The 14,381-nt window shown below is 48.9% G+C and overlaps 1 protein-coding gene across 1 annotated transcript in view; it reads right to left on the bottom strand.

Moving 5' to 3' along the window:
* KCNN3 (potassium calcium-activated channel subfamily N member 3) overlaps positions 1-14,381 on the bottom strand; it is a 123,652-nt gene that overhangs the window by 19,383 nt on the left and 89,888 nt on the right. Inside the window, exons 3-5 of the mRNA XM_003415105.3 lie at positions 13,259-13,303; positions 9,964-10,105; positions 2,476-2,586 (exon numbers count right to left, since the gene is read on the bottom strand). Of these exons, the coding sequence (XP_003415153.2) occupies positions 2,476-2,586; positions 9,964-10,105; positions 13,259-13,303 (298 nt within the window). The remainder of the gene's footprint in view (positions 1-2,475; positions 2,587-9,963; positions 10,106-13,258; positions 13,304-14,381) is intronic.

The raw sequence follows: 14,381 nt of genomic DNA on the forward strand, positions 1-14,381 counted from the left end.
TGGTTTAAAAAAGCAAACCAGAATAAGCAGAGAGATGGCGAATGTCCTTGCTCTAAGTAGCCACTTCTGAGAAGGTTCTGGAGCAAACCTCTCTCCCCTCCTGTTCACATCTAATTGATTGAGTCACTAAGTTGCTTCAGGATAACAGATGCAAACATATTTGCATTTAGGTGTTCCAATAACTTTTATAATTTCCTTAATACCAAGCATGGCTTTTGTATCTAGATTAGAGGTGGGGACTGGAGCAGAGAGGCCAGATGACAGGGTTCCAAGTGAAACCGGGGCTGGTCTTACCCATGGCTTCAGCCTTCAACTTCTGCAATCTCGATGCTACAAATCACGTTTTCTTTTGTACAGCTGATAGCTCAGGGCCATGATGTACCTCCCAAGACCATTTCTACGTCAACAACATAAGAATATTCGCCTGTACTCTTCCTTTTAAACATCTGTGAAGGCTCTTTAAAGAACCCAATAAATGTAATCAAAGACTGAACAATCAAACACCATAAATAATTCTGCCAGGAAACTGGAGAGGCCTTGGCAACTGCACATTCTCCCACTGCCGTCCCCGAGAGCTCGCTGGCGCTCTGTCACTCTCCCTCTCTCTTTTTCTTCTCCTTTCCTGCCTTTGTCTCCATTCCCAACACATTTTTACCGCTTTGCAACATTAATCACCGAGTATTTTATTTAGCTTTCCAAAAACCAAATCAAATTTGGTTGCTCATGCATCTCCTAACGCACCGTAGTCCCAAATGAGGAAGACATGTCTTAGAGGCTGAGACCCCTAGCCCAGGGTTCTTGAAGGCCAGTGTTCTTGGGCACTAAGACACCCAGCCCAGGTTCTTGGAGGCTAAGGCCCCCAGCCCAAGATTCTTGGAGACTAAGATGCCCGGCCCAGTGTTCTCGGGTGCTGAGACCCCCGGCCCAGGGTTCTTGGAGGCTAAGACCCCTGGCCCAGGGTTCTTGGAGGCTGAGACCTCCTGCCCAGGGTTCTTGGAGGCTGAGACCCCTGGCCCATGGTTCTTGAAGGCTGAGACCCCCCACCCAGAGTTCCTGGGTGCTGAGACCCCCCGCTCAGGGTTCTTGGAGGCTGAGACCGCCGGCCCAGGGTTCTTGGAGGCTGAGACCCCCTGCCCAGGGTTCTTGGAGGCTGAGACCCCTGGCCCAGGGTTCTTGGAGGCTGAGACCCCTGGCCCAGGGTTCTTGGAGGCTGAGACCCCCCCCACCCAGGGTTCCTGGGTGCTGAGACCCCCGGCCCAGGGTTCTTGGAGGCTAAGACCACCAGCCCAGGGTTCAGATTCTCTCTTGTTTCAAAGAAGGGAGTTTTGCAGAAAATCATATTCCTGACCTTCATGCAGCCTGCAGCTCTAAAGAATTTTCCATAAAAGCTGTCATTAAATAAACAGCTCCTGCCTTGCTCATTTGCCCTGCTGTTATCCTGGAAGGCTCGTTTCTGTCTCTTCTAAATGGGCCTTTTCTTCTCTGACAGTTCAGTGGGGTGTCGGACTTTTAGCAGCTAAATGATCTTCCCATGCCTGCATATTTTCAGTTTTTCATCCTCCTTAACCACTACTTTAAGGGCACAAGTGAGAAACATTACCCGGAAAATTCAAAAGGGGGACACTGGATGATAACGTTTTGATGATTAACATTATTTCGGAATGTGGGCTTTACTGGAATGATCATTTTTAATGATTTTTTAAAAAGGACTGCATTTAGATACTTTCCAGTATTGCCTCTAAGATTCTCTACTGTTTTCTTTCTAAAGAGAATCATGAAAATATCTGAGCATAAACAAAAAGTTTGCCTCATGCTGGGTGATTTATTTGGTACCATTAGGTAATGGGGTAGGTGACAAGATTGTATGTTATAGATTTAATTATCAGGAAAATTATTTGGTTACCTGAACCAGGCACCGTGATTTAATAAAGGGCAGGAGGGTGGAGTGTTAGGACGATACACCCATTTGAGGAGGTTGTTTGCATGTGTCTAGGGCTCCTTCGGAAACCCTGGTGGCATAGCGGTTAAGTGCTACAGCTACTAACCAAAAGGTCAGCAGTTCGAATCCACCAGGTGCTCCTTGGAAACTCTGCGAGGCAGCTCTACTCTGTCGTATAGGGTCGCTATGAGTCGGAATCGACTTGACAGCAATGGGTTTGGGTTTGTTTTTAGGGTTCCTTCAACACTGCATTTAAAGGCAATGGCCCTAACCTATGTTATGTGACTGCTTTCTTTCTGATTGGCTTCCACTTTGGTCTTAAAACCCAAAAATCAAACCCATTGCCGTCAAGTCAATTCCAACTCATAGCAACCCTACAGGACAGAGTAGAACTGCCCCATAAGGTTTCCAAGGAGCAGCTGGTGGATTTGAACTGCTGACCTTTTGGTTAGCAGCTGAGCTCTTAACCACTGCGCCACCAGGGTTCCACTATGGTCTTGAGCCCCCCATTAAGACATGGACACATGGTGTTTTACCCGTTTGGTGAGCTGAGTGTCCATCATGAAGTTGTGAACGTGCTTCTCTGCTTTGGTGAGTTCCAGCTTGCGGGCCACCACGGCCACCACTAGGGCAGTACAGCCTGCACCCTGTGGGGGGGACAGCAAGAAGACCAGAGGGGAGAGAGCACATCATTAAAGAGGCAAGGCCCAGGCGAAAGACCCAATGAGTCCCGTGCCCACTGCAGATGTTTTCCGAAAGTGGAATGGGGACTTGAGCTCTCTGGCTGGTCAAGACTAAGCCATGAAACCTGTCTGGGCCCTGATTCCCCCACCCTCCTGTGACTTCTCCTGGCTTGTCCTCAACAGCTGACCTCTGGAGACTCAATCTTCCTAGAACTAGGTAGTTGTTAATGGAGCAGGATAATGGATGGAGGCTGAGGCTTTTGTGTGAGCTAAAATCGATAATCCCCAGGTCATCTGCCAGGCCTTGCAGTGTAGTGGATGACAGAGGGTTCACACACACCTGCCCTCTCTTCTTCATGCATGTTCCAACCCCACTGCCAGCTTCAGAACATCGGGCCCAGGAGGAAGGAAACAAACAAAAATACAAAAAGACCTGTTGCCTTCAAGTTGATTCCAACTCATGGCAATGCCATATGTTACAGAGTAGAACTGCTTCATAGGGTTTTCATGGCTGTAATCTTTATGGAAGCAGATCACCAGGCCTTTCTTCCGTGGCATTGCTGGGTAGATTCAAACCACCAATCTTTAGTAGTCAAGCACAAACCATTTGCACCACCCAGGGACCTTAGGGTGAAAGAAGGTCCTGCACAAACTAGAGTATGGAGGGGCACCTGCTGGTGGTTGAGAGTTTTCCTGAATATAATCTAATGAAGAGGCCACGCCCTTTCCCCAAAGGTGGTTCCCAAGAAGGAACATTTGGAAATTTGCGTGAACGTGTGCTCTCAGGGACTGCGCTCGCTCCTGCAGTTGGGTCTTTTTACCGGAAACTCTGTGCTGTGACTCAGCACGAGGAATCTCTTCTCTCGTGCGTTCAGCATCATACAGAGATTTTAAAGATGGCAGCAGCACTTCTGCCTAAAACCAGGATTTTTAAGTGAACCTGCAGAAGACCCTCAGGATTTTCCAGAATAGTGTTGCTATTCTGCTTGGGTGGGTCCATCCAGGGAAGCACTCGGGAGGGGTGAGTAAAGGAAGCAGGTTTTCACGAGTCTCAAGAATGAATGGCAGGACTCAGTCTCCCCGTTTTTTGGCCACATGCTCAACTATCTGGGAAAAAAAGCTGGGAAGGGAAAGTGGCACACTCCAGCATTCTCTGGATGGGTTTTAAATCCTCTCCTCTGTGCTTCTCACTTGGCCTGTGTGCACTTGGGGGAGGTGACAGAGTCACTCCTCCTCCTGATTTGTCTTCAGGCAATGAAAAGTCACCCCTTGTCCTCCCCCAGTTCTCACACTGTCATCAGAGGCCCTCACTCGGTGCCTGCGGACTTGACCCTGGGCTTCCCTGACCCCTACTCGTGGAGACAAATGATAAGTTTATTAAAGCCAACAGTCTGTTCCTCTAGCTGCTACAGTAATTATCATTCCCTCAGAGCCCAGTGTGACAGTGTGAGGCCTCAGGATTTAAGTAATCCATCAGCGCCATTTTGGGCTCCTCAGGTCTTACAAAATGTGTGAGAAACAGAAAAGAACATTTTCCAAAAGTACTGCCATTACAACTCTGAGTCCAAATCGTCTGGACGACGATGGGTTTGGATTTGGAGTTGGCCATCTACAGCAGAGCCGGGAGGCACACATATGGGCAGATCAGCCCCCTACCCTTTCCTTTATCATTGCTTCTCTCCTTTCCCACAGACCTCAGAGGCTGGCCTGAATAGTTTTGGGCCTGGCCGAAGTTGATAATGCTTCCCCTAGCTTTTCGTGAGTGTTCCCACTAAAAAAATGCTAATGTTCTTTGGTATGTTTGGTCAGCCACCCATTTCTAGCACAATAAAGTGAAAAGAATTGAATCTGTTGTGGATTTTCCTTTTCTGACCTCATTTTCCTCCCTTGTTCAGGGATGGCTGTGTTTTCTTGGCGTCTGTGACTTGCAGAAGACTCTATGCCCAATTTTCAAAGGAGATGGGCAGTTGGGCAGCCTGGTCTGTAGCTGTAATCCATTTAGCCAGGTCTCCAGAAGCAAAACATACAGGGAAGATGTGTGTTCTCTTTCTCCTCAACCAGACCAAGTATAATTCCTCTCCTTTATATGGAGTTCCAAAAGAACTTTGGGCTGAAAGCCCAAAAGGGGGTATTTACCACTGTGTTAAAAATGGAACATCAGATGGAGAGGGTTCTCCCCGCGTTTGGTTCTCCCTCATCTCCCCAGGTCCAAGCAAAACTCTGCTTAAATCATCCCTGAAAGCTGGGAACAGAATAAGCCTGAAGAGGTAATCTCCCCTGCTCACCTAGCCACTTTGGGAATTTAATAAAAATAATCCATCATCCATCATCCCGAATTTCCAGGATCTGGGTGAAGTGTTCCGTGGTTCTTGCCATGATTCACAGTCTAGCATGCTCAATACAGGGGCGTCTAATTGGAAGTGGAACCCTGGTGATGCAGTGGCTAAGCACTCAGCTGCTAATCGAAAGGTCGGCCGTTTGAACCCACCAGCCACCCTGAGGGAGAAAGATGTGGCAGTCTACTTCCATAAAGATTACAGCCTTGGAAGCCCATGGGGCAGTTCTGCTCTGCCCTACAGGGTTGCTATGAGCTGGAATTGACTCGACGGCAGCAGGTTGGGGTTTTTTCTTTTCTTTTTGGTTAATTGGAAATGAGAGTGTTTTAACTAAGGAACTATCTGTCTTATATGATTAGGGTAAATTCCTGCATGGAGGCAGGAGGATAGACTATAAGACATTTCCCAGTTTCCGTTTAAGGATGGCAAAATTCCCTTGTGGGGAGTTCTTTGGAGGATGCTGGGCTGTTAACCTCTAGTTCCAACTTGAATAGATAGCAGTGGATAAGCCCAGCTTTATTTTTCTTTTAGAAAATCCGTCGACCAAAAGTAATTAGGGAAGTCACCAATAATGAAGCCTAACCTGAAACCTTGTGAAGATGGGGTCAGATACCAGCAGCCTCAGTAAGTGGCAGGCAGGGCGCTGAAATCAAGACTGCTAGTGCTCTCCAGAGTGTGAGTGCATGTGTGTGTGTGGGGTTGTGTGTGTGTGTGTGTGTGAGAGAGACTGGGAAGGAGAGCAGGGAACAAGTTGTGCTGCACCCTAAACAGCATGGGACGGAGCAGGGGAAGTGGGAAGGAGGAAGCTGAGGAATAAGAAAAAAGATGAGCTGATGGAATTGAGAGAGGAAGGAAGGAAGAACAAGGAATCTAAGATTTGAGTCAGAAGTTAGTGGTCAATTTTGGCTTTTTAGAGGAAACAGAGGACATATCATGGGACCCCCCCCCCACCATGCTGTGTTCATTTTCAAGTGGCGTAATGGCCACCTGTGGCCCTTTGGGGTGATGACCTTTGCACCTAGAGGAATTTATCAGTCCCATGGGCCATGTTAGCAGCCTGGAAGCACTTGTGTGATGTGGCTGTGATGCAGGTTGGTTTTAAGGGATGAACTGCCAAGGGCCTGGCTAATTTTGGCATCTGAGAGGGCTCATGCTGTCCCAGCATGGAATCTTAGAAATGGCTGGTGGGCAGAGGGGGCATGTGAGGAGAGGACTGGGGGGGGGACAGAAAAGGGAAACAGCTGCTGGTAGGACTTCCGTGGGGTCAGACTGTGGGGCACATCCATGACTCAGATGTGCCAAGTCCTGAATCACAGTTGACACCAACTGGATTCCCTGGGCTTTCTCTGGCCAACTCCTATTTCCATGGGGCGTGGGGTGGAGAATAGGGTCTGCCTTGGATGAGGTCATAGTTTCCAAGGTACATGGGTGCGCAGGAAGTGCCAAAGGGAGCAGAGAAAGGAGTGGCTGGGAGGGGTGAGCATGCCTAACTCATCTCTAGCCTTGGAACCAAATCAGAGGCCCAGACTCCTCCACACGGCTCCTCCCACTCCTTGTTTCCAGGAGACATTTTCCAGGTGGAAAACCTTAGAAGCTGGAAAAACAAGCATCCCAAGGGGGAAAAGTATGAGGTGTTCTTAACTAAAAGAAGCATAAAATAAAATACAACATAAAAGCAAATGACAACTGGAGGAGGGAAGCCTGGAGAATTTACAGTTGGATTCTATCCTTCAACCGATTCCATGTAACAACTAAAATAACATCAATTGGTTTGAAACCAAGGTGTTCAGGGAGAAGCTCCTCTTCTAAAAGTGACATTAAGCAGATGTCTTGCTGAGCCCTTTTTTTCCCTCTTCCCCAAATGACTCAGTTTGTACTGCCTTTCCTTTACTTTTATTTACTTCCTCATCACTTTCCTTTTGCGGTTCAAAGAGGCATCTTTCATGAAGCCTTTGGGGGAAAGCTCAGAGGTCCTAGCAGGTGTCCTGGAAGCATTTGTCTATTTGTCCATAACTCGTGAAGGTTGCACAGAATGAGTCTGGCTCTAGAAAGTGGCTAATTGAAATGGGGTTACTACCAAAAGGATGTGGCGGGGTGGGGGGAGGGCCGGGTCTACCAGATGCCTGTGGAACCCAATGGCCAACAACGGCACCTCTTTAAGTTTCATTGTTATTTCCAGTTCTGGATATTAAATATTGACAGCTTTTCCTCTACAGCATTCTGTGACTTTGATCATGAAAATTCTGTATGGAAAGAATATATCTGCTATCTCTGCTTTTGCGGGCGAAATCTCTCAAAGCCACCCAGTCTGTGCCAGCAACGTCAAGTTGTTCAGACAATTATACACCCTGCTTAATGGTTGATAATTACACCGTTCCTGGGATTGCCAAGAGAAAACAATGATTAAGACTATTTACAGCCCGCACACACAAATCCTTCCTTTCCCTTCCCAAGCAGGCCTTGCCTTGGCCTTCATGGTGTCCATGGTAACCGAACAGGAAGCCCTACCTTTAGTCAAGGCACTTGCAATAATAACCGGGAGATATACATAGTATTGGGAGGATGGGGAGGGGGAAAGGCAGGGATTCTCAGCAACGTGAAACCCTTGAAGGGAGTGACTCAGCTAAATAAGTCACATTTGTTAGAAAAATGCCACCAAGGGTTCCTCTCTGTGGCTGATGCCGGAGTGAGGCAACTGACTTTAATTTGGGTAAAATCGCTGACAATGAGTAGAGGCACGCGCCCTGTTCCTCTGTATAGAAAGGCATATATTTATGCAGCGGGCTTTGGTGCAGAAAGAGAAAATGAAAGGCCTGGGCTGTATTTTTTTTATTGAAGGTGGGTATCAGTTCCTGCCCCTCCATTGGTTCTTTCTACTTTGATCTCTCCTCTCTCCACAAGGAACAAAACACTCCCTCCCAAAGAGCTACTGTAGACGCAGGCAACAAGAGAGGCTGCTGAACATGAAGCAGGCTGCTAAAGGCCGCACCCTGAGGCTGAGGGGGTTCTGTCCGTTCCATTTGGCTTTGCCAGAGCAGGAGCCAGAAGAGGCAGGAGATTCAGGGAACCAGTGAAGTGGCTGAAATAGGGCTGTTTCTTGGATGCAGCACAGCTTCGTGCTGAGAGGGAGAATGCCTGGTATTTAAAAATAAGAGGCTCCCAGCAGGGCCCATCCACCTATGGGCAGGCCGGCTCTGAGCCTATCCCCAGCACAGGGATGGTTCTGGAGCACAAAGTCCACCCCCAGGAGTGCCTCTAAGGACACAAGAAAGTGTTGGCCATCAGGGGCATTTCATAGCTTCCTGGTAGGAAGACTTTTTCCCTGGTTTCCTGGTGACAGTTGGAGTTGTGCCAGACAGACACCTACTAACGGATGGGAGGTGTTTATTCTAAAACCTTGCACCTCCCCATGATGTGTCCCATGCCAAGCCTTTGGCTATTAACTGCTGCTTCAAGGTCTGCCAGCTAACGCGGGCCTGCCCTGGATTTTAGCCAGAAATGGGGAGAGGGTTGTATCCAGTGGTGAAATAGCAGCCCTAGGCCCCCTCCAGCTCAGCGAGCTTACCACCCAGGCCTCTGACACCAGAGGACGTGCCAGGGCCTCTCCTGTACTGAGTGGCCTGAGTCTGGCTGCCAGGCCACTCAGACCGGTCCCCCAGGGGGGCTGCATTGGGGGGCACACCCCATAAGGAGCTAACTCAGACCCTGGAGGAAGAGCAGCAGCCCTCCCTTTCCATTGCAAAAATGAGTCATTTCTCTTTGAGAAGGGGGGTTTTTCTTTTCTCCTGGAGAAAAAGGGTGATGAATGAAACCCAAGGAAGTGCCAAAAGGAAGGATTTCCACAGAAGCATGACTGGGAGGGGGGTGCAGAAAGAGGGGTGCCCTTAGAACATCCCACAAACACCCCTGTCCACCCCATGCCCCCACCGCTACCCGTCATGTTACCCAGGACTAGGTGTAAGCCTCAGTTTCCTCTTCTGAAAAGAGGAGCATACCAGCTCTGACACTGTGTTCTAGAATTCTAGAAGGAGACCAAGAGCAGTGCCCGCCTGTCCTGGACCTAAAGCACTACGCCACCCTTCATCAACCTGAAAGAAAGATGCTGCTAAAACCCTGGGGGCACTGAGGGCTCCACCCACAGTGACAGCATGTGTGGCCCCTTGTGGTTGGCAAAGCGCTTTCCCAGAAATCGTTTCACTTGGTCCTCGTCATAAGCCAGTGAGGGAGGCAGGGCAGGCCTTCCAGCTCCCCTTTACCCTGGAGTCACCAAGGTCTGGCAGGTTTGATGCCTTGCCCAGGGTCCACAGGAAGGGACAGCAGAGGGGATTCAGACCCCATGCCCCTCCTATTCACGGCACTGCAATGGTGATATGATGGTGAAAGTGTGTGCCTCTGCACGCACACGTGTGTGTATGTATGTGTGTTGGCCCCTCAACACACAGATGGGGAAGCTGAAGCCTGGGGAACTCAAGAGCAGCCCCCAAGCCATGGAGCCAAACCCAGACTCAAATCAGTGGCCAAACCAGCCCAGGACTCTGGTCTCCTAAGGCTGGTTCAGTGTTCTTTGTCATCCCCACCCCCGTGGGTTCCAGTTAAACCTAATCCACTAGAAATGGTGCCAGGGAGGGGGGTGGGGCAGGAGCAGGCCATCAGACAATGAGCTGCAAGCCCTGATGCTCGCTGGGGGTGAGCAACCTGGTAGTCTGGGCGGTGGAGGGGCGGGAAGGGGAGAGTCCGACCCTGTCTAGCTTCCTGTCACAGCCCATTTTGTTAGGTTGCGAGGAAGTCATTAACTGTCCTGAACCAGGGCCTTATTCATACCTTAGCAAAGCAAACTGAAAAGCGAGAAACAGTTGCGGATTTCACACCTGCCTTTTGATGTGCAGGGACGCCTGTGCAGGCCTGTTAACTAGCAACCACCACCCCCGCCTTGAGAAGGTACCTCTGCGCTTACAGTAAAGGGCTCTGCTATGTGGGCAGGGTAATGGGCACAGCGGGTACTCACCATGATGCCGGTGAGGAGACAGACACCTTTCCCACAGTATGTGTGGGGCACCATGTCCCCATAACCAATGGAAAGGAATGTGATGGAGATGAGCCACATGGCACCCAGAAAGTTACTAGTTACATCCTGCTGGTCATGGTACCTGCCAAGGGGAACACAGGCATTAGTAGACAGAACTGCCATTTCCGGGAGTAGAGGTTGTGGACAAACCTGGAGTGGGGAAAGGAAACAAGATATTTTGCTGAGGAGGAGACAGCAGTCATGGTGGCACACAGATCTCTCTAGGCTGTTGAAAGTGCCCCACCTGTGACCCTCTGCGCCCCCTCTCCCGCCCCCGCCATGAGCTCGGTTCCAGAGGTAAAATGTTTTGTCATGACTTGCACCGTATTGGAGACATCCTTCTGGTGTTGATAAAATAGCTTTGGATGAAATCATGCAGTAATAAAATTTAAAATCTCCCTTCTAAGCCGACAGCCTAAATGTATGTGGATGTGATTAATCAGAAATCACAAGCTGCCGAACAGGGAAAATGTCAAAAAAAATCACCAAACACATTTAGCAATTTCCTGTAAGAAAGCTGATGGATCCCAAAGACTGGCATCTCCCAGGTGTCTGGAGGGAGGCCGCGGCGGCGCGGGACTCTCGGGCGGTGCTTCCAAGGGAGGCTCTGGGGTCTCTGCAGACGGGGGCCTCCCCTTCTGAGCTGGATGGGGCTCCCGGTTGCCCTCCTCTGGAGGAATCAGCTGGAAACACGTCATCACCATTCCCTCTGTTGGGATGCCATTCCATCCCACCTCTTCCCTCCCTCCATCCCTAAACACAGGGCCCCTGCGTGCCAGGCTCTGTGCCAAGTACTGAAATACAGAAGCGAACAGGGCACAGCCCCTGCCCTCAGGGGCTCTCAGCCCAGGAGAAGCATCTGTTGAGGATGCAGACATTTGCAGGAGGGTGCAATAAGTGGGTGGGCAAGGCACCTGGGGACAAAAAGGGGAGGGCAATGAACTTGACCCATATGCAGGGTTAGCCGTAAGGAATAAGATCAAGGGAAAGGGCGTTCCAGGTCAAGAGAACCACCCTATGAAAGCCCAGGGCTGGCCCCAGGGTGCAAGAGGTGGGCCTGGCTGCAGCCCGAGGCAGGAGGCCTGGCAAAGGGGTCCGATTCTGGAAGGCCTTGAATTCTTGCACAAGGTGTTTGGGTTTGGTCTTAGAGGCCTTGAGAACCAGCCATTCTAGGTGCTTGAGCAGGAGAATGACAAGATGACATGGCTTGCTGGGAAGAGTTGTCTGCAGGTAGTAAGCAAGGTATAGGAGAAGACCGAGCACAGAGGTAGAGTAGCCAGGCAGGAAGCAAGGGTACAAAGCCAGGTGGGAGGTGGCAGGCAGCAGCCTTCACTGCACACCTGAGCCCAGCCTAGCAGATCCTAGTGAGCTCATCATTGCCGGGCTCTCCAGCCCCTCCTTGAGGCTCTCCCAGCAACTAGAAGAGGGTGGCAGTAGCCTTTCTTGTAGCTGTCTTCACAAGGGCGTGAGTGTCTAGCATTCCAGGTGGACATCTGAAGAGCAGACATCTCCTCCCCAAAGCCCTGCTGGTAAGGTGGCCTCACCTACCTGCCTGCTGGCTTCACTTGCTCCCTAGCATATTTCTGTTGCAACCCTGAGGGGCCCCTGGCTGGCTGCTTGCTGCAGTGGGCCTCGTTTCCCCGGGGCTGGGCCCCAACTGCTCCTCTGGCCATATTGTGAGTAGGATGGGCTGGTGGCACCCAACTCTGGTCCTCAGGGCTGAGTCTGCCCTGACCTTGAGGCAGTGCGTCAGCCCACTCCCAGTTCTGTAGTGGCCCCGTTCCCCACAGCCCTGGGCCCTGACACTCACTCTGCTTTGCCAAGCCCAGTCCCCTGCACTCCCGGCATGCTGCTCTTGGGCAGGGAGGGATGGAGGCAGTGGCCCTCCTTCTGGTTGACAGGCTCTGGCTCTGAGGGCCTGTGCTGAGGTAAGATTTCAGTCTGTGAAGCAGCAAGACTCAGTGACAAATTGAGTGCGAGGGTGCAGAAGTGGGAGACTTAAAGGTGGCCCCACACAACAAGCCAGCAACACATAAATAGAGGTTGTAGAGTCAGAGGCAGGGTCTCAGATAATCAAAAAAGTAACTTCCTGAAAGAGACAAGTCTTGAGTCAGGTTTGACCATGATGAGGTGGAAGAAGGTTGATAGGGAGGAGATGAGCAGCTGGTAATGGACTTGGCTTGCCTGGGTTCAAGTCCAGCTCCATAACTTTCCATGGCTGTGGGCAAGTGATTTAACCTCTCTGTAACTCAGTTTCCTGATCGGTTGATGGGAGAATTAAGTAAAATAATTCACAAGCAGTACTAGCACAGTGCTTGGCCCAGAGTAAGTGCTCATAAAATGTCAGCAACTATTGTCGCTGTTTAGAGGAGGCAGGTGTTACCAGTCTGGGAAACAAAATACAGAAACATACGGGGGCAGAGATTTACAAGTGGAGTGGGGAGAAGGGGCCCAACGGGGGAGTGATGAGGCATTCAGGAAGCTATTTGAAGTGAGGGCTGAAGAACTATTTGATACAAGGACAAAAGGAATCTACTCTAAGTTCTTGGGCAAAGATAGGGCGTGAGACACTTGGTATTTGAGAATGACTCTTCTAGCAGCTATATGCAAGACTGATTAAAGAGGGCAGGCCCCAGGCAGGGAGAACTGCTAGAAGGTTTGCAAGAGCCCAAGGAGAAGCCACAAAGAGCCTTGAATGTTGGACCATGGGGTTTGGATTTAATTTGTAGCCCATCTTCTGTGTACACTATTAGCTTTGCTGTACACATGGGTCTCCATGGTCCTCCCTTCCTTGCAAACTATGAGGCTTGAATGAGTGTTCCCTGACTGCCCAGCTGCCTGCAAGACCGTGGACCATCCTGTTCATATGTGGATTGACTCCGAGGCAAAGAGATTAGAGGAGATCAAAGTGGAATTAAGTATAAAACCACAGATAATCTGTCTCTATTTTTAAAGTTGATGTTGGATTTATTGTTTTGTTTTTTCCCATAAATTCCCTTTATGTTCTTGTGGGTTTCTTTCTCATTCACCATATAAAATCTCACTGGTGCTAATTGTATGTGCTGAGGAGAGGAGAAGCAGCTGTTGAAGATGTCATTCATTCATCATTGGTCAAACTGCAATAATCTCCCCTTTGGTGGGGGCTATAAAGGGATGCCCAGATGAATCGGACATGGACCCTGCTCTCCAGTGGCTTGGAGTATCGTCATGGAGATAAAACACGCATGCAACTCACCAAGCAGGAAGTGATGAGCGCGAAAGCCAGGCTGGTGATTCAGGGCTGTGGGAGTGGAGAGGAGGGAGAAATTGTTTCCAAACCTATTCACAATTTTAGAGTGGTTTACACATTTCACAAATTCACATACTAATCTGGTGCTATTTTTTGCAATAGATAATTTTTTGGGGGAAAATAGTTCCATGTTTTTCTCTAAGGGCTGAGGAGGAGAAAGTGTAGTTTGCCTTTGGGTTGATAAGGGTAGTTATTCTAGTTATTAACTTATCTTCAAGAGTGTGGGCTATTTTTTTTTTCTTTTTAATATTATGATATAAATGATAGATACAGAGGCGTATACAACTGGGTAAAAATGGTGGATTAAACATGCACACCTAATTTTGCTCCTTCCTCAAATCCCTCTACAACTAAAGGTTTTTAGTCCTCCACTTTTAAAAATAAGCAGACACCCAGGGATTCCCAGACATTTGAGGAAAGACTCTAACATTAAAGACACAGACCAAATGAGCCGCTAAAACAAAGAAAAAGTACTTTGGATCAAACACAGACAATGCAGAGAGAAGAACATTTGAAAAAAATCCTACAATTAATGTCTTGAGAAATAAGATGATATTGTATCCATGAAAGAAGAACGGTATGCTATACAAAAAAAAAAAAAGGCTCCCTAGAAGGGCTGGAAGATAAATTGAGGAAGTCTCCCAAAAGGCTGAAAAAGACAGAAAGATAGATGGAAAAAAGAAGAGAAAAATGAGAAAATTAGTGAGTCTACCAATTCAAATAACGGTAGTTCCAGAAAGAAAGAACTGGGGGTGGGGAGGGGGGTGGAGTGGAAGGAGAAGGAGAAAGTGAAAGAGAAGGAAAGAAATAATAAGAAATCATTAAAAAAATTTCCCAGAACTAAAGAACATGAGGTTCTAGATCAAGGGCCCACTGTCCCCAGAACAGTGGATAAAAATAGACTCACACCAAGACAATTTCAGAACACCATGGGAAAAGAAGAAGATACAAAATAAAGCTTTCAGAGAGTGGGAAAGAAAAGGTCAAATACAAAGAATCAAAAATCAGAATGACTTTGGATTTTTTCACAGCAACACAGGAAGCTAGAAGGCCATGGAATAAAAGCCTC

This window comes from Loxodonta africana, chromosome 3 (assembly GCF_030014295.1).
Source record: "Loxodonta africana isolate mLoxAfr1 chromosome 3, mLoxAfr1.hap2, whole genome shotgun sequence".
Lineage (NCBI taxonomy): Eukaryota > Metazoa > Chordata > Mammalia > Proboscidea > Elephantidae > Loxodonta > Loxodonta africana.